The 25,383-nt window shown below is 45.4% G+C and overlaps 1 protein-coding gene across 7 annotated transcripts in view; it reads left to right on the forward strand.

Annotated features, from left to right (window-relative positions):
• The window catches only part of LOC143133644 (sickle tail protein homolog), a 44,466-nt gene that overhangs the window by 6,957 nt on the left and 12,126 nt on the right, over nt 1–25,383 (forward strand). For 5 of the 7 annotated variants that reach the window (XM_076293422.1, XM_076293429.1, XM_076293423.1 and 2 more), the window contains exons 2-10: nt 7,268–7,551; nt 13,733–13,931; nt 15,216–15,414; nt 17,376–17,469; nt 22,005–22,747; nt 23,425–23,529; nt 23,664–23,713; nt 23,944–24,110; nt 24,395–24,570. In XM_076293422.1, the coding sequence (XP_076149537.1) occupies nt 7,438–7,551; nt 13,733–13,931; nt 15,216–15,414; nt 17,376–17,469; nt 22,005–22,747; nt 23,425–23,529; nt 23,664–23,713; nt 23,944–24,110; nt 24,395–24,570 (1,847 nt within the window). In that variant the 5' untranslated portion in view covers nt 7,268–7,437. Of the gene's footprint in view, nt 1–7,267; nt 7,552–8,355; nt 8,683–13,732; nt 13,932–15,215; nt 15,415–17,375; nt 17,470–22,004; nt 22,748–23,424; nt 23,530–23,663; nt 23,714–23,943; nt 24,111–24,394; nt 24,571–25,383 lie in introns of those variants that run through there. The other 2 variants (XM_076293428.1, XM_076293424.1) reach the window with 2 other exon arrangements.

The raw sequence follows: 25,383 nt of genomic DNA on the forward strand, positions 1-25,383 counted from the left end.
CTCTGAAGCTGGTAAATTAAGGTAAATTAAGCTAAAAAACTTGCATATTAAGCTAAAAAACCTGCATAGTGTGCCTTTAACCCTTTAACTGGCACACCATGATAAAAGTGTTGAAAACACTATCTTGCTCTATTAGGCTGTAGTATGAAAAATCTGTGATTTTTTTTTCCAAAGGACCCTCCCATTCAATTTCTATAAACCTCTACCAAACGGTTGAAGTGCCTGTTAATGGTAAAAGTCAGTTACTGTATCTGACTTTGGCATGAGATTATTGTGTTTTACTGAAAGAGAACAGTTTTCTCCCCAAAATAAAAGTGGTATTATCTTGTAGCCCTGGTCCCAGAGTTTAAGAGAAATCATGTTAACAAGAAATAAACTCATTCCTGTACCTGCAGACCACTTAAGTAAATTTACCATTGAAATGAATGGGATTCTATGGATTTAGGTGAAGAACGTGTACACATAATACATTTTGGTCAGTACCATGAAGAGAAAACTGATTCAACTATATAAACCATACATTTTCTGAAAGCTTAGACCCTCAGGATGTGATCTAACATGCAGGCCCGTCGCAAGAGGGGGGCGAGGCCCTGTGCGAACTTGATGGGTGCGAGGCCCTTTAAACTATACGTGCATGGAATCATGCAATAGCCTACTTTACACATAACTTAGGCTACTGTCGGTGTATATTTAGTAGTAGGATAATACATTGACATGTCTTTAAGAGGGGGAATGATATATAACATTATAGCAGGCACATAAATCGTTGGCCATAATAAGCCGTTTATTATCCGTCACATCAACAACACAGACATACATGTTAACACAGACATAGCTAAAGGTGAACATTTTGACTTGAAGAAAATGGTCATGAAGTAGGCTATTAGGCTACTGAACGCAATTTGTCGATATCGAGCGCACGACATTCAAACTAAACTATTGAAGATATGTGCATTACATAAACTGACAAATTAATAACACGCATAACATAGATTGACTCACCATAGCCTACTTAGCCAGCTTGCAGGCAACGTAATTTTCAATTGACAGAAGGGCGAGCCCACATAGTCTGTCCTGTGACATTGAGGTGCGCAAATAAGTGAAGTTTCAGCTTTGAAAAGCTTCGTTCCCCCGATGCCACAGTTACTGGAATTGTCAGTAAGAGCCTGAGCGCAATTTCACAGTTGGGGAATGTGCCTTCGATGCAGATTTAAATGAAATACAGTTCTTTATTTTAGAGACATATTGTATAAAGAGCAGCAATAAAGATTTAGAGATAAATCTGCAACATCATTGGCCAGGTGCGAGGCCCATCAGAGCGCGAGGCCCTGGGCGACCGCCTAATTCGCCCCCCCCCCCCCTCTTCCGACGGGCCTGCTAACATGACATGAGATATGTCCCACCCTCCTCATTAGTATGCAGCCCATGCATAACACATTGGGTATTGGTAAATCGTATATGGCTGATACCTTTGGGTCTGTGCCATTTAGGAAAAACTGGTTCAACTATATAAACCATATATTTTCTGAAAGCTTAGACCCTCAGGATGTGATCTAACATGATATGAGACATGTCCCACCCTCCTCATTAGTATGCTGCCCATGCATTACACATTGGGTATTGGTAAATTAAGCGTATGGCTGATACATTTTGGGCTGTACCATGGAGGAAAAAGTAATTAAACCACCTAAACCATACATTGTCTGAAAGCATATACCCTCAAGATGTGAACTGACATGGGTTTTGACATTTTTCACCCTCCTCATGACATGATAGCCCAAAACGGTATTAGCCATATACATTATTTACCAATACCCAATGTATTATGCTTGGGCAGCATACTAATGAGGAGGGTGGGACATGTCTCATGTCATGTTAAATTACATCCTTTGGGTCTAAGCTTTCAGAAAATATATGGTTTATATAGTTGAATCAGTTTCCCCTTCATGGTACAGACCAAAATGTATTGAATTGCATTGAATTAGCATAGATTAGCATAGCTAATTTGATATATTTCATGCGTATACATGCTTTTTAAACATATATATGCTGTGTTTACAGTAGGAGTATACATTTGAAAACAGTATATAATGGTTAATTTGATTAATTCATAAACTTTGTCATGTTTTCTAGTATTATCTATACAGACCTGACTTTTACCATAAACTGGCACTTCAACCATAAAACCATAAAAAATTATTTGACCATAAAAATATGTATATATTTTTAATGTAAGTTAATACATGTGTTTCCACTTCATTTTAACATAATAATGAAGAAACAAAAGTCTTACTTTTGAAAACTCCACAAAACATGGCCGAAATCGCGTAAATTAATTTCTTAAATCGCGTATGATGAGAAGGTGTGGCCTTCGACATTACAGAGGTACTGAGCAAATATTTTGTGCTTAACATGTAGTACTCAAGTGGTAGATATGGCTCCATATGTTTAAACTCAACCGTCCGGTGATTAACAACGGGGCAACACCGGACACACAACTGAAGCATTCTGTTCATTGAATGGAGCTACACAACTGCACACAACTAAAGGTCACTGAATGAGGCTACACAACTGCACACAACTGAAGCGTTCTGTTCGCTAAACGTATGCTGCAACAATTCACTTCCACTATAGTTCCTGGAACTGGCTGCACCAGACGTGATAGTGGCGTGCACATTCGAAAAAATTAGACCAGTCTTCTAAAACTCGGCTGTAAGAATAATCCCAGCAGAGGTGCTCCCACGGAGTCTTCATCTGCATCTTCGCAATATATCAAAGACTACTGAGTCCAAGGTAGACTTATGGCTCACCTGCTACATTTTTAAGAATGTTTGTACAAGTTACACTCTCGTTTCTCCTTCCTCTTATTTTTAGATGTTTTCTAAACAGATCTTTCAAGTGTCTACTTGTTACCTACAGATTGACAGAGAAAAGATCTATGAGAGTAAGGTCAGGGGTGTTTCCTGTTGCCTTACCCTGAGGCAGCTACCTGCCATGTGCGGAAAAACCATCAAACTGTTAAAAATCAGTTTGTAGACGTGCCCCTAATTACAGTGGCATGCTCCCATCTCCTGTCAAACACACGCAGACTCTCTCACACACACACACACATACGCATAAACATGGGCAGGCTTGCATACCTAACTGCTATGGCTAACTACTATTTTATTTAAATAGTTCAGTTCAGCAGTACAGTAGTTTGGGATGAGACAGATGTTGTAAGTCATATAGGTTTAGAACCCTCGTTGTCTGCTTTCCTAAAACATGGGTGTGGCAATTAGAGAATTAAACCCCCTGTTGAAATATGGGCCTCCTTGGCAGCCTATTAATGCACTGAGTGAAAATCTCTTCGGTTTTCATTTCTTCAGTCAACATCCGCCTCCAATTCATAACGACTCTTACATTAATTACTGCTGTTTTTTCCCTCTTTCGTTTTCCCATTCCTTCCTTTCCTTCTGCGGCGAGTTTCCTCCTACACAGCAATTTAGCTTGTGCCTCGTCATGTTCCTGGAGTTAATCGCCTCCGCCACAGAAGGATTACTTTCTCCCTCTGCTATGTTAAAACACTGGAGCCACTGGCAGGCATTCGGCAAGCATCTCTGCCATGGAGAGCTAGATAATGAGGCTCTTGTCTGGCCCTATCTACAGGGCCCATCCCATGACAACTTAATGGCAAGCAAGTCAGCAACAAGCAGGTAGTAGGCTAATTGCTGTGTGTTTTGTGTCTGTGTGTGTGTGTGAGTAAGTGTGTGTGTGTGTGTGTGTGTGTCTGTGTGTGTGTTTGTGTGTGTGTGTGTGTGTGTGTGTGTGTGTGTGTGTGTGTGTGTGTGTGTGTCTGTGTGTGTGCATATATGCATGTAATTAAGACTTCACAGCAGGTGCTGGTGAGGATAATAGATAAGAAAACCCAACAATGAAAATGTTATACAATAATGCAGTCCCATTTTGCCATCATCCTACTTCTTGCCATTTGCATGTTAATGACACAGGTGGATACATCATTAGGAGATATCAACAATGTGAGACATCTGACTCTATCAAACAATTTCTATATCTACAACCAAGGATTACAAAGATGGATACATTAGAGTTAATAAGCTTCTCATTTTGTTTTGGTTCTTTGACGAGTCCTACTGCGCTCCTTCATGACAGTGGATGTGTAAGACACACACACACACACACACACACACTCTCTCTCTCTCTCTCTCTCTCTCTCTCTCTCTCTCTCTCTCTCTCTCTCTCTCTCTCTCTCTGTCACACACACACACACACACACACACTAGAAAGCCAAAATTGGGGAAAGAATGAATTACGTCACAACAGGAGGATATCCTTAAGTGTCTATCGTTTGACCTTCCTCTCGGAAAAATAGTGTGCAGGGACAATGCCAGTGTTTTCTCCTTTCGTCTTGCAGTGGAAGGAAAGAGATAAGGATCATCAGTCTGTTGATGGAAGCTGGTGAAGCGAAGAGGGTTTTTCCAGGAAAGCTTTCTCACAATTTCTACCGCAGGACAGTGGGGCAGCAGCTGCTCAAAGGGAAGCTCTGTCCTTTTGCCCTCTCTAGCTGTGTGTGTGTGCGTGTGCGTGTGCGTGTGTGTGAGTGTGTGTGAGAAGCAGTAGTTGTTGGGTGTGAGAGGAAGGAGGATGCAAGGAGACCTCCTGCAGGGTGTACATCACATCAGGGGGATATATTTTGAATGTTTTGTAAGTGATGTCAACACTGCTCTCCCCAGGAGAAGACTGAATGAAAAGCTGTGTTGCCCAGCCTTTTGATCCACTACGAGCATTTTGACAAGATTGTTATGCTTCCCTTGGCTGTCTTAAAAGCTACCTAAATGTGATGGGTGTTTTACTGACAAGACTTATGTACATATACAGTGATGGCCAAAAGTGTTGGCACCCATGCTAAAGTTGACTGAAAAGAGGAATATAAAATCATCTTTTAGAAATTGATCTTAATGCCTTAAGTGAAAAATGAGGAAATATCTAACCTTTAAGGACACCAATTTTCTTAGTGAATGAATAATGTATCATAAATAAATAAATGTTCTTTCTTAAAATACAGGGGTCATAAGTATTGACACCCCTCTGTCAAATTCCCATAGAGACAGGCAGATTTTTATTTTTAAAGGCCAGTTATTTCATGGACCCAGAATACTGTGCATCCTGATAAAGTTACCTTGGCCTTTGGAATTAAAATAGCCCCACATCATCACATACCCTTCACCATACCTAGAGATTGGCATGGGTGTTATTTCAGTTAGCCTATTAGCTGGTTTGATTTGCATTGAGCTCAATGAGCATACATTATTCAGCACAAGACATTGTGTGGAGAATGATTCCAATGTCCAATTGCTTACCCTTGCTGTTCTTGGGCATCTCAGAGCACATATTTGGATTATGTGAGGATGTTCTGCCAGAAAATGGCTTGACACAATGATTCAGTGCATGCTATATATGGTGGTCTATTATCCTTCTGAATGTATTTCTATTGTGTGCAACATTAAATCAAGACCATCAAGATAATAAAAAAGACTTATTATTTTACTATCATTATTATTATTTATATTATTGTTCTTGTTGTTGCTGTTGTTCAGACCTATCCTCAGGTAGTTTCCAGTCCAACTTTCACGCTTTTAAAAAACCTTATGTTAATCACTGCAGTCTTTTCTGCACTACAATTGTCCAGAGAGAGAGAGAGAGTGTGTGTGTGTGTGTGTGTGTGTGTGTGTGTGTGTGTGTGTGTGTGTGTGTGTGTGTGTTAGGGGGATGAAGGTCTAGATGTTGCTCTGAGCCAGGGTGATTTCAGACAAGATGACAAGCACAGCTTAGGGAGCTGGGAACACATCCATTCCTAGTAACTCTTTTGCATCTTTTCCACTGTGGTGGACAGAAATGATGGGAGAATGGTATCCCCAATACAAAATGGCTTTACAATAATCTCTGTATGGGAATTCAAATATGAATTCTCTGAACGTTACTGCAGTGTTGTTGCTTGTATGTATGTAACAGTCTGCATAGTTAGGAGCTAAACAGGTCAGAGCTTGGCCTCACAGTAACCAAAATATGAAATCTTTGGAGGATTAAGGAAGGCGATGCCAGGTATGATTAGATATTTAATTTATCTTCCTCATTCACATTCCCCAGGCCAGAACACACTCAAAAACGTCTCCCACATACTTATGGACATACCTTAGATATGCACCGATATGGCACCTTCTGCTCAAGCGACCATCTTCTTAGACTCTCCGTCTCCTTCCCACATCATTTGTGTGAGATAATGAATAAAGAGGATTACAGCTGCTCCCTCATTAGACTCTCGGTGCTTTGAAGTCAGAAGCTATCATTGGTCGGAGAGCTCTGCTCCATAATGCTCTTCATAAAGCCAACATAAAGGTTTAACGGCAGGCAGGCTGGCAGGAAAGCAGACGGAGCCTGCACACCAGTCAGTCATGTGGCATCTGATAGAGATTTTGGGAGGCCTACTTTAGCAGTGCATTTCTTGAGTTGATAAACGGAGTCTGCACATGACTGGCTCCATCCTGATTAAATTTATGAGCAGCAGTTTATTCAATGTCAGACGACGTGCTGAGTTCATTTAGTATGGTACCAAAACAGACCTCCCTGCTCCCATCTATCTACAGAATGTACTGTATACCTTATCTACTTTCACCATCTATATTGCTTGGTCTTTGATGGATAGGTGGATTTGGACAGAAACAGATGAGTACAAACATCCACACTTCTCATTCACTGGTGTTGCGATCAGCACTTTAAATCATCAGAGTGCAGTAGCATTGACCTCTGCTGCAGATCCATGGCAGGGGACCGGCCCTCACAGGTTCCTGCAGGCGCGTAATGAGCCCTCACAGGCCTGCTTCTGTCTGGGACGCAGGCTGTTTATGGGGTGACAAATGTCTTGTTTTGTTGCTGGCCACACATCACCGTAATTGCTCTTGCCTGGCTAATGCCAGTCCGCTCCTTTGATAGTAGTTCCTGCTACTGGATTAATTGCCTGTCATGCTAATTAGGTGTAGCTATTGGACCATATGGGCAGTCACCTACTGAGGCTGCATTTGTTTTTTGTTTTACTTTTTATAGCTGGATAAGGAATCATTATTATGGAATTGAGAGGGAATAAAACATGGTTAGAAACTGGTTGCTCTGACACATTACTACCAGTACCTGCACTTGAACTCTGCATGGGCTGCTCCCTCACCTAAAATAAAACCCTTTCCCCTCCTTCCTTTTCATGATTACCCCTCAGAGGTTGGCAACATCAGCAACCAGAGGCTGTCCGCCACAGAGAATGAGGCCCTCAGCCAGCACCACAGCAGCAGCGCAGACGACAGTGACCACTCAGACCCCTGGTCCCCACGCACCCTGCCCAGACGCTACACAGTAGGGGGGCCTCGCAGCGCTGGGGACGCACAGACCATGCAGCCGCACCACATGGACCGCAAGCGAGAGGCCTTCCTGGAGCACCTGAAGCAGAAGTACCCCCACCACGCCTCCACCATCATGGGCCACCAGGAGAGAATCAGGGACCAGGTAAGGACAGCCAGAAGCCACTCCTGGACTCCCGGTCTTCCAGTTGGCAGTGTACTGTCACGTTGTCGTGCAGTGCAGTCACTGATTTGTTGTAGGCTTTCTTCCTTGAGTTCTCCCTTGATATTTTAAATGATTTGTATACCTGCTGTGAAGGTATGGGAAATGGTAATGGTTATGAATATCTCCACCACCACTGAAAACTTTCAGTACAATTATCAACAACATGTTTTCTACATTTGCCGCAGGTCACATGCACAGATTGTTTCAAACATGTTACATGTAAAAGAAGGCCACATTGTTTCAGGCCAATACGTGATTTTGTTGTCTTTGCGTGCATCACGTTAAAGCCTTCTTGAAACAACATATCTTGACAACTGTGAGGTTTGTTTCACTTGTCTTCCTGTATGGTCTGGTGTAATAACACTCAAATAACACCTAAATGATAGTTACACATGATTTGCATTTGCATTGAAATCACCACTAGATGGTACCCTATCAATGACGTACGCTTCAGAGAGGTTTTTTTCTCCTGGTGAATAGAATAGGATATTTCATGTAAAGGCAATAGTTGTTCTGAAAAACAATCTGAAAATGTCAGTTTAAGATGAGCCTTATTAAGCGCCTTGAACATTTTATTATTATATTGGTGTATTGGGCAATATATCAACCCGAAAACTCGGTTGAGGACTTCCATGGAGTTGGAAAAAGATAGGCATACTTCATGTAGTTCGTGTTGGAGTTTATGTGTAAAGCTGAAAAGTGGAAAGGAAAGCCTATCCTTCCATACGCAGTCTTATGAATTGCTTTCTAAGTCCGTCTAAAAACCGACAATGAAAGACTCAGGTAACACCGCATGTGTGGGTGTGGTTAGTTACCATGGAGGGGAGTGGTGTCACTGGTGAGAGAGCTCAGTTTACAGGCAAATACCCACCCACTATCACATCGGAACCAAGAGTTATCCGTTTTTTCACCAGCGCGTGTGCTTACCACGTCCCGTTTCGAGACAGGAAAAAATTGTCTACTTTGTCTCGCAGTCCGGACCGAGTTGGATTGGATCAGTTTTTCATGAAGAAATCGTGAAAACGTGGAAATCTGTCGGATTACTTCAGAACATGATTGCAGCGCCGCTGGGTTAGTGATCATGTGCTTTTCAAGTTGTGACAAGTTTGCTTTTTTGCATTTTCGATGATGACTACTTTGTGGTAGCCTATATATATTGTCACCTTTGGTTTATCTTTGTCTCCCGTAGCTGCGTTTTCCACCAAGTAGCCTAAAGATAACAAGTTAGAGTTCTTTTGCTCCGTAAAAACTTTCATGTGGCCCAAATGGACTGTACTGAGATGGCGTAAGGTTTGCTCACTTTTTTCCACATGAATTTCATTCAGTTTTGCCAAGTAGGCCAAATCAGTCTGACTCTGCCTCCATTATATTCTATATTGTCTTTTTTTTCTTCTCTCAACTAGATTGTAGACTACTTGTTGAGAGAAGTTGAACTGGGTGTGACATAAACATATGCTTTCTTACTGATATATAACCACTTATTTGTAGTTTGCATTTCAGAGCATATCATTTTACTATAAGTGAATTTCGAAATGGGTGGAATAGCCCGGAATCTGGAATCTAGACAATAAAGTAGGCTATTACATTTCACTGATTTGCAACAATTGCTGCTGCTTTGAATAATGAAACATTCTGGTTGGCGTATTAGCTTTGGTCGGCTTGGATTACTGTTCATTCTCAAGGTTACCCGCAGAGAGCAGCCCCCTCAAATATGCTATTCCCCCCTGCATATTGCAACACTGGGAGCCCAAACATCCCGTGGGAGTTAATAGCACACTCCTTTTTGGCTTAATAGTCTGCCAGTCGTGCACCTAGATGGATGAAGGGTCAGGAGTTTCGGAGACATGATTTATTCTGTCCTGCCAAGCCTTTGAAAGAGCTGGCATATGACCAGTACAGATGAGACCAGGGCTTTGCCTCTTCATCTGCCTGTGATTAAAGGAGAATGCAGTGAACTGTTTGAGGTGGTGCTCTGATGGCTGCTTTCCTTTTTATCGGTAGCCTTTTCTCTCTCGCATGCGCTCCTCTCTCCCTCTCTCTAATATCTGTCTCTTTCTTTATTTCTCTCTCTCTCTTTCTCCCTCTTCTCCATCTCCATGACTGTTTAACAGACACACTGTTACACTTATTCTGACAGCAAGTGAGTGCTACCGTATGGTGACCCAGCTCTCCTGTATGCCTGGAATCCATTCTAGATCGATTCCTGTAGTAGGCCTACTGGCTAGCATTCAGAGGAGCCACAGCTGATACTTTGCTTGTGGAAGTGTTAGCAGATGTAGGGTGCCAGGGCTTTGTGTGTGTGTGTGTGTGTGTTAAATATAATTTAAATATAATACGCTTGTTTAAATATAATTATATGGTTTTTGATGTTTCTTGTTTTCCAACCTCAGTTGTGAGTTGTGAGTGCTCTGTGAGTGCTCTGGACACTCAAATGTAACTAGCTGTCTGTTCTCTGTCCACATGACCGGCTTGATCCCAGTCGGGTCGAGCAGCACCAGCACACTTCGGTGAGGGGGACAGTACGCCATTCTTACTGGCAGATTGGGAAAATGGGTTGGAATTGTTGCCAGGAAAGCCACAGTGCCCAAACAGATAGCATCACGCCCACTCATCACCTCCAGACCCTCCACCTGCACCCACTGGGCCACGTGAGCTTTGTGACCGTGTCGACGGTATAAAGTGAGGCGCACACACTCTTCTGTGCTGAGTAATTACCTCTGAGCAGCCAGGCTGACTCACAGCTCAGAAATGAAGAGCATAGGAAAGTTATTTTTTTTCTTTCTTTTTAGCCAGACTGCCAGTGTGCAAAACTACAATGTTGGATTAACAGATCCTCACAACATGTATGAGATGATGTGATCCAGAGTTCTCTGCGCGTTGACTGCAAGATGTCAATCTATGTAATATATACTCAGTTACTCTGACCGGAAGCGGTGACCTTCGGCCAACAGGTTCCAGGTGTTTGTTGTTGTTCCAGCAGGCCTGAGCGGTCTGGTTTGTGGGCTTTGTGGGGCGTCGTAGGCCTGGGCTCAGATATGCCCCGGAGGCACTGATCTGTTGTCAGACAAGCCCGGTATGGCCAACCCCCGACTCCAAACACTCACATTCCTCCCAGGCTAGCCGGCTCTCTCAGTTCACCGGCGGCTCGCACACCACACAATAATGGCCGGTTGCAGGTCCAGGATGTCAGTCAGACCGAGTGAACTGGGCGAACAGCGTGCATTTTTGTCACAGAATCCCCCCGGCTACGTGTCACCTAAAAATGCCCACCCAATGTTGCAAGTAGGCACAAGAAAAAGCATGATTTGTTATCCCTAATGAGTGCTGTGTGACCCAGTTCAGCTCCGTCATGGTCTCCTCAAACTCTGATACGAAACCCACTTTGAAATATAATGCAAGATTTTGCATCTGGAAAACACCTTGGAGTCCATCTTCCTCTAAGGTCCTGTGCTAACACACATGGCCGAGGTGAAAAGTTTGCTCAGAGAACTCTAGCTATACCTGTTTGGTGACATTTCAGATGTTTTCACAGGAAATGTTTTTTGAAAGACTTAAATGTGTTACACAACACTTTCCTAGTGTGATTTAGGAGGACTGTTGTGGTCTGTGTGAGACCTCATAGTTCTCACAGCTAGTTGCTGCGGCTGGGCTGCCGTTTGTATGGAATTCCGGCTTCCAATACCTGCTGTGGGGTCAAGCGGACGAATCCTTCTCTGTCTCTCTGTGTAAATAAAGGATGATGGGACCTGTGAGTTGAGCGCAGAGGAAGTGGCAACATGCAGCAATGAGGACAGAGTGTGTTGCTGCATGAGAGTGTCACCCATGGAGGCCTCAGATTCTGAGCAGGTGTTCACCCCACACACGCACACATGCACATTTCACTTGCAATTTGGAAAGAATCTCCGTGATCCTTGGCTTCCTCTTTCTTAGCCCTTGTCATGTTGTGTACTTGCTCAGGGGTCACACCATGGCAACTGCATGTAAACACTGGCCCACTGAATGAGCATAATCTGGCTCATCAGCCTATATGCTGGAAATAGCTGGAATTAAAGTCATGAAACGGATTGGGCCATCTTGGACAAATCTGAACTTGACCCAGAATTGCACAATATGCGCAGTGATCATTATTTATACAAACCCACAGCAATGCCTGCTCACTCGTGAAGGCACACTCTTAATGCTGTTGTGAGGTTTTTGCCAATGATAGGGATAATCTGAAGTTAACTTGACCGTGCAGTTGGTAAACAACACAAGCCTCGGGCCTCCATTTCTCAGTTGGAGCTAAAACTAAGTGTGCGACTTCTCTTCCTCTCCATCTTTCTCTTCCTGTGTTTTTTAATATACTGTAAAAGCTAGACAATGTATATCACACCACATTTACTCTTTTCATTAAATATATGTTTATACATCACGGTTATGCATCAAATCAAACACCATTATGATCTGTGTAGTGTACACACAGTCTCTCAGTCCGCACTCACAGTCACACTCAGTACACAAGGTCAGATAGAATGGGTGACCCCCTCCTGATTTTTTATTGATGTTTTGATGATCAAGGGTCAGTGCAATAGCCTGGCATATTAATCTGCCCTGTACCTGTCTGCAGTACACAGGAGGCCGGTAGGGGGACCAGCACCCCAATAAAGATGTGTGGGCAGTGAGTGATGGGTCCTCTCGATCCGGGCTGGGGTCGGGGGGGTTCACCTGAGGTAGGGCTGCAGCCGTGCGTGCGTTGGAGCAAGTCGGCGCGGTGCGGAGCCGCGTGGCCCTGATGCGGCGGCTGACTCGTGTGTGTGTATGGACCTGTGCATGTCACTTCCTCCCTGCACAGCGGCGCAGAGCGGAGGGGTGGGGGTGGGAGGAGTCCCCGGGGGTGCGCTGGCATGCCCATCTGCATCCTTTGTCCTCAGATTTGAGCTCCGCTCCACTCCGCTCTGTTTACGCAGACTCATCGTCAACACGAGGAAACAGAAACAAACATCCATGCTAGATTTGGCGGGGAAAAAAACATAATTAAACATATGAAAGCACTTTGCTTTATTGTCCAAACAGATGTCTCTCATCTCTTGTTGTGTGTTTGCCGGTGCTCTGTGCCCTTCTGTAGCGGCGCACGGTGGCAGGGTTAAACAGTAATTGACTGAAAGAGGTGTTGACAGTTTGCGCTCCTCCATCCCCTCCGCTTCCCTGCATGTCCTCAGAAAACTGTCTTTGACAGACGACCTCTCAGGCCGAGAGCTGACCTCACAGCAGTGGCTTGCTTTTTTGTTTTGATCACACTGAGGTATACAGCATTTATAACATGGTGGCAGCAGTACTGGAGAATTATCATTTGCATGGCAGATTCCATATCTCACCTCAGCTATGTATGTGGTCGATTCTAATTTGTCTGTGCACTGTTGCAAATCATACTTAGAGGTTACATTGTGACACAGACTGCTTTGAAGGTATTTGATATTTATGGTGCATAGATGGCTCTGATGTGTCTCCCTCTGGATACCATGGGGCTTTCTATAACCAGACGTGTTTATCTGTTTCCTGTGTGGCATTTGAATTTGAAATAATAAAAATGTGCATTCAGATTACTTCCAGATGAATCTAATGACCTCCCCTCGCCATTTGACCTTTCTCTCTGCACTCCTATTGGTTGTTGTTGTTTATGATGGATTCGCTGTTTGTAATTTGACATTCAAAAAAACACTTGTGTCCTCATGGTTGGCGAGCAATATTTTCTTAATGTGTTATCTGTGTTGAGTTTAGCAGTCTAAGTCTTTATACTGTATCAAGGCTAGCCAGGCTTGCCAGCCACACGCATATTAAAGTCTCCCTGGCAGGGTGTTTGATTTCGCACGCCTTGAGTTTTATGCTGATTGGAGATATTTCGGTTTAAATGGTTACTTTTGTAGCACCCAATTGTGGTAAACACAAGGAATGTTTCTGGAATGTCTGGACAAGGAAATATATAATCTGTTCTGTGGCATCCAACTCATTGGTTTTAATATTGAGTCTGACAAAATATCCACCATATTTATTTCACTCCGAATACAGTGCACAGGATGATTATTTTCATGTAGTTTGCCTAGGTGGAGTTTCCTAAATGGATCATGTGTTTCCTACCCTCCAGATCAGACTCCCTAAGCACAGTGCAGGCCCCCAGCCCGGCCTAGGGGCCCCGGGGGAGCCGTTGTCTGTGGCCTCGCTGGAGTCTCTGGAGGCCATGTCTGAAGGAGGAGATCCACCCAGTGCCTTCACCCGAGGCACCCGCTCCAGGGCCAGCCTGCCTGTGGTGCGCTCTGCCAACCAGACCAAGGACAGGTCACTGGGTGAGTGACCCCTCACTTTACCATACAACACCACCGATATGCTCTCTCTCTCTCTCTCTCTCTCTCTCTCTGTGTGTGTGTATGTATGTCTTGAATATGCTTATTTTAAGTAGAATGATCAAATGAAGGATGATGTGTGAGCTGTGATTTCATTGATTATGGATAGAGTTGTTTTTTAGATGGTTGTCTAGTGCATTGTCAATAGAAAATGCTGTCATTCTTACAGCAAAAGGGAAAATGATTTAGGGACAGACATTTTTTATACAAAATAACTCTTTCGGTATGTTAAAATCATACATAAATCTCTTTCAGTATGTCAGAAACAGTGTTGAACTTTTTTGGGGGGCATTTGCTAGTTGCAGTCCTTGGTGGTGGGATTTTATCCCAGGCAAATGTTAGGCCACATCTCATTGTGGGTTTCCAAATGGACTAGTATGTCTGGTGAAGTCTGTTTTAATGGAAACGTCTCAAATTGCATGTCCATTTAGTTTAGGCTTACATAAATTAAAACTGCATTTGCAATATCAACATGTCCTCAGCATACCATGAGGCTGTGTTTTCCCCAACAAACATGAACCTCTTTTTGACTTTAATAGGCTTTATTATTAGAGGGATATGGTCTCTCCCCAATGGGCCATTCAGACACTCACAGATATTTTTCAGGAACATCTGGTAGCTTTTATTGCCATGCAATTAAGTGGGCCACTGAAAAACATATCTCTGCAAATACTTGAAAACATACTGTGAGCATAGCACTCTGGGCCTGAAAGGTCTTCGAGGAAGACTCTAATGGACACAAATGAACGGATGGAACTGGCTCTGAGTCAATGCTGTCTGCTCCTGTGTTGTTGTCCATGCCTCTCTTTTTGGCTCGTCTTGTTTTTCCCTCCCTGTCTTGTGGCATAGCCATCAAACCGAAGCAAACCGAAGCTAACAAGCCACTGCAGGCCAACACATCAAGAAAAATCACTGCTGTTGGAATTGTGGAGTTCATGACTCACCGAGATAATTCAGACAATACATTCTTAATGGGGTTTACCACCTAAATAAAACTGAATTGACTCATTTGCTCTGTCTGGCTGTCTATCTGTGTGTGTGTGTGTGTGTGTGTGTGTGTGTGTGTGTGTGTGTGTGTGTCTGTGTGTGTGTGTGTGTGTGTGTGTGTGTGTGCATGTGTGTACGTGCATGTGTGTGCGTGTGTGTGTTTGTGTGTGCATGCTTATGGATGTGTGTGTGTGTGTCTTCAACATCACTGACTTGCCAGGCTCTCTCCCCTTGTCTCAGGTGTTCTGTACCTGCAGTATGGCGAGGACACCAAGCAGATCCGGATGCCAAACGAGATCACCGGGGCGGACACCATCCGGGCCCTGTTTGTCAGTGCCTTCCCCCAGCTGCTCACCATGAAGATGCTGGAGTCCCCCAGCATGGCTGTCTACATCAAGGACGACATGAGGAACGTCTACTATGAGCTTACTGACGTCAGGTGAGTGGCACAGCCTACTGCGCTCTCCTCCTCTCCTCCTCTCCTCTCCACCACTCCTCCTCTCCACCACTCCTCTTCTCATCCTCTCCCCCTCTCCTCCTCTCCTCTCCCCCTCTCCACTCATCTTTCTCCTCCTCCTTCTCTCCTCCTCTCCTCTCCACCACTCCTCCTCTCCACCACTCCTCTTCTCATCCTCTCCCCCTCTCCTCCTCTCCTCTCCCCCTCTCCACTCATCTTTCTCCTCCTCCTTCTCTCCTCCTCTCCTCTCCACCACTCCTCCTCTCCACCACTCCTCTTCTCATCCTCTCCCCCTGTCCTCCTCTCCTCTCCCCCTCTCCACTCATCTTTCTCCTCCTCCTTCTCTCCTCCTCTCCTCTCCACCACTCCTCCTCTCCACCACTCCTCTTCTCCTTCTCTCCCCCTCTCCTCTCCTCCTCTCCTCCACCCTGCTCGAGGCAGCATTCCCACAATGACAGTTCCGTACAAACAAGTCCTGCAATACACCACGTACACTGTGTGTGTGTGTGTGTGTGTGTGTGTGTGTGTGTGTGTGTGTGTGTGTGTGTGTGGGTGTTTGTATGCATTCTCTTGTCTGCAAACAATGAGACACTGTAAGACAGTAGGGCTCTGTGGCCCACATGAAACTGAGTGTAATTTCTTCGTATTGTCAGCATATGAAATAACAAAGCATATGTATAGATTTGCTAAAAGACAAACACAGATGGTTCAATTGAAGTTGCCTTTGTATTGCTAAATGCAGTTGGTATGCAGTGCGTGGGTTGGGCTGATCTATTTGTCACTGATTTTAAAGACAGTTTAATGCAGCTAAATCTTGTTGAATGCCGCACAATCGGGCAGTGGATGACTGATACTGGCTTTGGAAAGGGGGAAAAAACTGATCTGAATCAAGAGCCACTGCTTCTCATAGCTGACATGTTAAAACCACCCGTTGCCTCAGGAAGCCAAACCACAACTAAACAGGCAGTTAGATGTCCAAAGAGCCTCCTGACACCAGCTCACCACCCTCCGCCCTCCTCCATGCCAGGCCCAACCCCCGGCATAATCACCGCCAGCCGAGGGGAGATGGAGTCCGTGTCTGAACGCGTGTGGACTCCGGGGAGTGTCCCCGGCACCACACCCTGCCTTCAGACGAGGCCCAAACAAGCCAAGAGGAAACGGGGGAGGAGTGGGGGTTGGGGGAAGGGGGGTGGGTGTAATCCCTCCTCTCTGTGGGGTTCAAAATCCTGAGCCTGGGCTGGGCTGGGCTGGGTGGCCCAAGGAAGAGATGTCCTGAATAGTTAAGCTCCCGAGCGGGTTGAGGGATTTACAAATCTGGGCTTGTCATCAATAGCCGGGGCTGATTTTGCAGTGGTGCTCGTGCGTCATAGTGAGAGAAGCGTCAAGGGGTGTGGCCTACTGGTTAGGGCTTCGGGCTTGTAACCGAAGGGTTGCAGGTTCGATCCCCGACCAGTAGGAACGGCTGAAGTGCCCTTGAGCAAGGCACCTAACCCCTCACTGCTCCCCGAGCGCCGCTGTAGCAAGGCAGCTCACTGCTCCGGGTTAGTGTGTGCTTCACCTCACTGTGTGTTCACTGTGTGCTCTGTGTGTTCACTAATTCACGGATGGGATAAATGCAGAGAGCAAATTCCTTTTATACGTCAGTATACTTGGCCGAGAAACCTGATTTACATATACAGTACGTCTCCCGTGATGAATTGATATCGCTCGCCGGGGTGTCATCACGCTCGTGCAGTCGGCCCCAGTCTAATCGTAACATTGTGCAAAAGCGGCGGAATGCTGTCAGCGTATCCGTAATAGGAGTCTCCATAATGATTGTGCATCGGCGCACAAACCGTTGTATAGTCATAAGCACACAATTGCATGCATAATCAGCTGGAAGTGAAGCCAATCCTCCACTGTTGTCATGGCTCACCCTGCCCCTGTGTTGTTGTGCTCTGCAGGAACATCACACCTCACTCATGTCTGAAGGTCTACCACAAAGACCCCGCCCAGGCCTTCAGCCACAACTCCAAGCCCAACAATGGGGATGTGAGGGTAAGTGGATGATGCCTACCCTTCTCTCTCTCTCTCTTTCTCTCTTTCTCTCTCTCTCTCTCTCTCTTTCTCTCTCTCGCACGCTCTCTCTCTTTCTCACACACACACTAAAATACCGTGAAGCCTGAACCCTCTAACCTTCATTTTCTTATTTTTCCGTTCGTTAATCCTGGACAAATGCAGCTCCCCGAGATGCGGTTGTCTCTTTGTGAAAAGCCTTACACCATTATTCGGGGATTGAGCCTTCTCCCGTGCGCTCCTGTGCAGCAGCGGCAGGGGAATCCAAAGCCAGGCTTTATTTGTTCGTTCCAAAGTACATCCTTATGAGGGGTGGGCTGTGTTGTCAGTCAGTGTTTACCGTCAGTTGACTCAACATACTCTACCTGCAGAAAAAGAGCGCCACTATTCACTATTCAGAGTTCTACCGCTAGATTGATCCTAATTCCAAGTAGCGATTAGCCTGAGTCATCCACAATTTTACTCACTGGTAATTGTCAGAAATATTTGGTCAGGGTATTCATTTCATCATTTTACTTTTTAACTTTTTAACGAAAGACTGAGTGACAACAAGAGTCTCTCTCAAGGCAGTTGCTGAGAATTTGTATTAGACAAGGTGGTGTTCAAACATGTGAATAAATGTTAGCAAGCAATCCTCAAATATTTTTTCATTTGGCCTCAAAGACATGTATAAGTATGGATTAATTGATTGATTAAATACAGGATATTGTAATAACATTAGTTGTACTGTTATACTGTAACAACCTATAAAGCATGCTTGTATCATGATTATATAATGTTATACTGTTAACAGTAACTGGAAGTGTTTAATAAGAGGGAATACTGGCAATTGCACAGATTTGGTGCTTATTCAGAAGCGTGTAAACTCATTGAGAGCCTTCCAGAATAAATTGGACCTTTCTACAAGAAGCTACTACTCAATTTTGGCAGTTATGTAGTAATATGTCATCATGTCTCTCATCCAGGCAAATTATTAGCACATTCTACCAGGATTTGCACATGTATCTCCTTCAAGAGTAACCCAATTTCTAACATAATCCTGACGGATTAATTTACTGCAGAGGGAGCAACAACTTGTGTACATTCGTTGTTCATCTCTAGTGTTCCCTTTTAATTTGTTCAGCGTGTTGAATATGTCAGATGGTGCACGGGGCCTGTCACCCACCCTAGCTGGAGGTGGTGGAGGAGGCGTGTGGTGACGGTGCTGGCAGGGACGGCATGTCGCTCAGCTGGATGTCTGATGAGGATGCTGAATGGTTTTATCAAACCACTCAGTGTGCCAAGGAGCCGTGGGGCTCTAGCGTGCCGAGTTCAGCGTTGTAGATCCTTCTCGTCTGAACGGCTTGTGTTATGTTTAGACTTGTGTTGGCCCCTTGCTGTAGGCCTCTGAAAGTATGAATAAAGATGCCCATATCTCATAACATCCATTATGTTTTTATCTGTCCTCCATCCCATGCGTTTCCCAAAACCTTAGTGGTGTCTTATTCTGCTACTGGTAGATTATCAGGGGTATCCTCATGACAGTGGCTGTGGTGCAGACAGCTTTCCCTCCCTGGTGGAGACCACTCTCAGGTGTTGTAGCTGCACATGTTTTCCCTCCAGTGTTTGGTGCTGGTTACATTTGTTGATTCCTACAAGGAAATGGGGTGCTTTCTTTGCTGTTTATTTGTCTGTTTCTCTGTCTGTTTAAAAGTAGAGGAAGAACCTTTGGATCAGATCCTACTGTTTCAAGTGGCCTTTTAGATGTCCATGTAAACAGTGGCTGTCCTGATGCCTATCACCCTATCACATCAGAGACTGAGATTGTACATCTTTGAATAGCCAAGTAGACACACTATTGATGTTTTCAATGAAGGGGATTCATTTTGAACAGGACAGGCCTAGTCACAGCCTCGAGAGTGTCTCAACTGCCTTCAGGTCCTCGGACGTTGGACTTCTGGGATTCTGTTCTCATTTGTGGGAGAAAAAAATGCACAAATCATGCACATACCTCACAGCTTCTCATCCTTGACGAGCTAGCCCAATATCAGAAACACACTTAGGGTTAGGGTTAAACATTCAGTGAGTGGCCTGATGCCACAAGCCACAAAGGGAAGATTTATGCGTGTGTGTGCGTGTGTGTGTACTAGATCAGCCCCATGTGCCAGAAAGCAAACAGGCATAGACCTGCTCATCAATGTTGAATGTTTTTAAGCTGTTTAGATAGATAGATAGATAGATAGATAGATAGATAGATAGATAGATAGATAGATACTTTATTGATCCTCAAGGGGAAATTCAAGCGATCCTCAAGGGGAAATTCAAGTTGTTTAAAAAAAAACAAAAAAACAATGGCTTTATTGTTCAGAATGGCTATACATAAAAGCTCAGAAGCTCACTCAACATGTGGAAAAAGGGCCTGTCCTGTGTGTTAGACATTGTCTCCCACCAATAGGTGTATTTATAGCTTCTTGACCTCTTGTGTTTGAACTGTGTTGATGTTGGTGTGTTTGTGTGTGTTTTTGGGCGTGAGTGAGTGAGTGAGTCAGTGAGTGAGTGAGTGAGTGTGTGTGTGTGTGTGTGTGTGTGTGTGTGCGTGTGTGTGTGTGTGTGTGTGTGCGTGTGTGTGCGTGTGGGCGTGTCTGTGTGGTTTTGCTCCCCCAGTCTTTTTGGTGATAGATCCCTCCATTTTCACACAATGTAGTCAGTAATTGTGGACACCATTTTAACAGTGTGGTTTGTGCAGTTTCCAAACCTGTTTCCACCTGTTCAAACATGCCTCCCCCCATTTGAGAGTGTGTAATCTCTATTTCTCACCCCAGCCATCCGAATCTTCTTTCAGTAACCTCAAATAAAACCAGAGACCTGAGATTTTCAAAAGAAACATAGATGGGGTCATCCTAGACTCATTTCCACAGTTCAATCCGGAACTTTCTCTCTTTTTGTGCAATGCTTTTGGGAACAGTGTCCATTAGCTTAGAAGAAGGCAGCACTGCTGCCTTATCTACCACTCCATATGAAAAACACATGGAAGCAGATATACAGTATGAAATTAACAGCCTTCTGTGCACATATTGTATTCGACGGCGCTGGATGAAAGCAGTGGGCGGCGGATGAGGTGTTGCGCTCCCTCAGCTCAGGTGTTGTGTTGGTGAAGGTGAGCGGGGGAGAGTACACCTGCACACACTGCACACACTGCCTGTGTCCCTGCTTTACTCCAGCGCCTCTCCCCCCCACTGCTGAACACAGACAGGTTTGGGCACAGGCTCTGTTTACACTCCCACCAGATTCATCCCTCTTTTTTCTGTTTCTTTTTGTCTCTGTTTCATTCTGTGCTGTACTTCTGTAGGCCTTCCTTTCATTTACTGTAAGTTCTCTGCCGCATACACACAAGTACACAAGTCAGTCCAATGGCTCTCATTTGGAAAACAAAACTTCAGTGTTTTGTATATTTCTCTTCGTTACCAGGAGATAATCATTTATTGTTAAAATGTCAACAGCTATCTGCAAAAAGGATTTTTTTTCTTTGCTTATAATTGACATTCTTTGGCATGCACGTTTCCTGTCCTTGCTTGTTGCCTGAAAAGCTGCAATTGGCCTTGAGTATTGAGTCACTCCTCATTTTTGAAATTGGTCATTCAAATATGCTCCAGTTATAAAATGTTCAAATTTGTGTGTTTATGTGCTTCTTCCTTTTTGTTTGTTTTGACTTTGACTTTGTTTTGATCTTGTGGATTTCTGTTAGTCAGTACCTGAAAGTATACCCATGGAGACTATAAATACTATATTATGTTTGGCTGGTAGGGGGCTATTCAGTTGTTAAGTCCGACATCACGGGCCCAACAGCTTTTTGGTTAAAAACTGGCACAGCCAGCTGGTTTTTGCAACTTGCAACCCTTGTCACCATCACCTCCGTTTTATTGAGGATAAAACAAAATCATTTAACTTTAACAGAGCAAATACTGTAGGTGTGCAGCCAGATGATACAATCAAGGGTTACGTGCAGGCTTCCGCGAAAAATAGGATTTTATTAGATTGAGACAACAAGTGAGTAGTAGGATGACAATGTTCTTAAAGGCTGCTCTGAATAGCCGAATTTTTTTTTATTTTACTGTCTATGGAAAAAACCGAGCAGCTCTGAAAGCCATTGGACCCAGAAAAAGATTTATTAGCCTTTTATTGCATTATCACTTAATAACTGAATTACTTCTGTATATCGGGACATTTATGAAATAGATCTGGTTAAAAAAGATGTCACGTTCAATATCTGGAAACTTGAATGGTAACTATAACAACTATACTACAGTTGAAAAGCAGCAAGCAAATAGAGCAAATAGAATCTTCCTTGAAGTCCTTGAATTTCCCCTTGGGGATCAATAAAGTATCTATCTATCTATCTAGAATAGAACCCCCGCCTTGTCCATTAATTCTGTATCGGGACACCTCAGTGAGTGGGTCCCTTACACGTCTGTCCACCTATCTGTCAGTCTATCTGTTATCTCTAAATGAAAACGTGTTGTCCTCCCTGCTGTTGTCAGGTCCATCGGGAGAAGATGTACGTCAGCAGAGATGGCCAGCACAGCCTGCGGCAGGCCCCCTCGAGCCCCATCAGCAGCCTCCACGCCCTGCAGGGCTCCGTGTCGCCCCCTACTGCCCGCTCCATGCCCTCCTCGCCCTCCCGCATCCCGTATGGGCCGCGTCCCTCCCTGCCCCTGGCCGGCAGCACCACGCTGCCCCGCGAGCGCCTGGCCAGTGCGCCTCAGCCCAGCAGCCGCTCGGTCACGCCCTGCCCCAGCGCCATCCTGGAGCGCCGCGACGTCAAGCCCGACGAGGACCTGGGCGGCGGGAGCAAGAGCGTGGCGCTGTATGAGCCGTACGGCCACCCCGAGGGCCGGCTGAGCGTGTCCTCGTCGCAGGGCCCCGGGGACGCGGTGGACGGAGCCCTCCAGCAGCAGCCGCCGCCGCCACAGCAGCACTCGCTCTACCGGCAGAAGTCGCGCAAGTACGCCGAGAACCCCATGGCAAGTCTCGGGGGCAAAGCGCAGCCGCCATCCCCGCACCGGGTCAACGAGGTCAGGATGATCGACATGCCCCCGCAGGGCGTGCCGGTGGAGAGGGGCTCGTCCATGCGCCGGTCCTTCCGGAAGGACAGCAATAGCACCATGGAGGTGGTGGCCAGCGTGCATGGCAGCATGGTCTCCCCCGTGTTTGTGGACCTGCCACCGGGACACGGCACCAGGCCGTTTCAGACCGGCGTACCCCCCGGCACCCACCACACCAGGTGTGTAAACATGAGCGAGGTCGTCTCCAACCTTTGCGAGGCACCTGAGTTCAGTCTGGCATTTCTCAGAAGTGTGTGGTCTACAATGGCACTTTTCATGTTTACAGCAACGTGATACAGTGTAACCCGGTCCGAGAGAATGTACAGTAAACATCCTCAAAGCTACCGTGAGCTAGATTTACCTCAGAATGGATTCCTTTGTGGTTCCTAAACCTTTGCGGTTTGCTTTCATGTGCACACTTGAAACCCCCTCACTGCTTGTGTTTTTGTACAAATATGGTCAAGAAAAGCGAGTCTATCTTTTTTGTAGTTGCTCTCTTTCAGCGATCTAGTCACAGACACAGGATTATATTGTTGTGGTGAACTCTGGCAGATCATTTACACGCTGTTGTTTGCTGAAGCGTGACAGATGTAGATGGTGGTGTAGCGAGGTCTTCAGGACGGCATCCAATCTTAATATCTGTTGTGGTTCATGGCACTGACATCAAGCAGAAACAGCCAAGCTCCCAAGAGAACAGCATATAAGTGTAGAGGAAATATTGACAGAGTGGTGCTGCAAGTTGTTTTGAGTGCTCCAGCATGGCTTTGTCTTGAGAGGTTTTAACTCGCTTTGTGTGTGTGTGTGTGTGTGTGTGTGTGTATGTGTGTGTGTGTGTGTGTGTGTTCTCCTCGGGCAGTGAGCGGATGAAGGCCATGGAGCAGCAGATAGCCAGTCTGACAGGGCTTGTCCAACATGCACTTTTAAAGGGGCCAAATGCTAGTGCCACCAAAGACACTACTGGGTAATCTTTTGAGCAATAATCATACCACTGGTACACCTATATGCAATCATAAGAACAATACTGAATACCGAATTCTTCAACAGTGTTTTGTCTTGTTTTGTAAAAAGCTCTTGTATGTTTTCTCTCCCTTTCAGAGAGAAACCTGTGAGAACAGCATCTCCTGCTAACAGTGTTAACAGTGGAGGTGAGTACACATTCCAGTGGTTTTTGCCATGCAAATTAATTAGACAAATTATATTATACAGTTATTTTAGCACAGTACTCACTTTCTTTGTGAGCAGCTTACATGCTAGGTATGCTAGGCTAACTTGCCAAGCCAGCTATCCAACAGTTTCACAATGGTCCATCTGGTTTTAACCATTGTCCGTTTGTCACATGTAAAGCTCTCAAGCTCACCCTTCCTTCATCCTTCAGGAGTGTCACCTGTTCCCGTGCCCAAGAATCGCACTGCCCAGTCCGACTCCATGGCTGTGGTCCTTCACTCGTCAGCCAAAGACACAGAGATGCAATCCATGCTGAGCACCTTCAGGAGGAACGTGTCTGACCTCCGCCTGCAGCTCCACCAGCTCAAGCAGATGCAGGTACAGCATGTGCGCAGATTCCGCCATCACGGAGAGGCCACAGCTTCCACAGGTCACAGGGGAGAGATACAACCAGGGATCTTATTACAAGATCTGACAGCATATTGTCATACGGAGCATTAAAGAGCAGTATATTATCCCCTGCCAAAATGAGTGAATGAAACAGAGCACTGTGTGGGTATGAATGTTATTTGTACATACTGGATCTGTATGGGCTGTGTTGAGCTAGCGTTTATATCCTCTTAAGTAAGTAGTGTTGATGTTGACATGTGGTCCGTTTGCAGCTCCAGAACCAGGACTCGATGAAGGTGATGCTTCGGCGGGCCGAGCAGGAGATCACTGGCCGGTTCACGGACATGCTGCGGCACCTGGAGGATCCGGTGCAGAAACAGCGGTCCCAGGTGGACCAGGAGCGGCACACATACCTGGCCATGGAGGAGAAGGTGCTCATCCAGCTGGGGTAAGAGACGCCGCGCCCTGACTGGAGTCGCTTGGGAAAGTGGGAAAGTGTATGTTGCCAACAGGGCATATTTTTGTGTACCAGTAACCACCTGCATTCTGCTGGAGGGCCCAGTCCACAGATAGACACGATGGGGCTGTGGAGAGCATTAATGTAGCCTATATAAACACAAATGCATTTAGTAGCTCCTTTTGTATGAAAATAGCTTTCCAAGCTAAAATGTGTTTATTTATTATTATTTACAGCTGAAATGGTGATTAGTATGGTTGATAAATCTTGATGAGCTCTCTGTTTAAAGAGCGTAATGACCTCTGTAGATGTTTAATGAAACAGCGAGTCCCCTTTCTCGGGGCTGATGGATTAAGTCCTGCGGCACAGCTTTTTTGGCTTGTTCAAAGCCATTAGCCAGTGACAGGGCAGAAATGGAGCCGAAGCAGAAAGAATGTGGGTGCTGGCGGCCCTCTGTGTCCCCCAGCTGTGCACTGCCCGCCACCCAAATCAGATGTGTGTGATCTAAGGTTACCATCGGGAGCGGTAATTACACTGGCCACTGGCTGCCGTCATGACTGGGTGATTTGTCAAGCCTGTGCTTCCCCCCTTTACATGTGAACGCAAGCAGGTCTTCTCTCCCGATTTGCACATAGGGTAATTATGGCCGCGGCCTGCCGCCGAGCGTACCATGATAAGTGTTTTGTTTGGAGCCACATCTCAGAGGAGCAGACGTGTCAGGAAATGAGGGGCTGCCGAGATATCTGACCCCAGTGCCTGATTTGGCACCATGCCAGCGCTCGGCCCACACCGCCAGTCGGGTTA

The sequence above is a fragment of the Alosa pseudoharengus genome, unplaced genomic scaffold, assembly GCF_046254945.1.
Source record: "Alosa pseudoharengus isolate Yale_2024_CS ecotype anadromous, Long Island Sound unplaced genomic scaffold, YU_APseudo_1.1 YU_APseudo_1.1_scf_2, whole genome shotgun sequence".
In the NCBI taxonomy this organism is placed as follows: Eukaryota; Metazoa; Chordata; class Actinopteri; order Clupeiformes; family Clupeidae; genus Alosa; species Alosa pseudoharengus.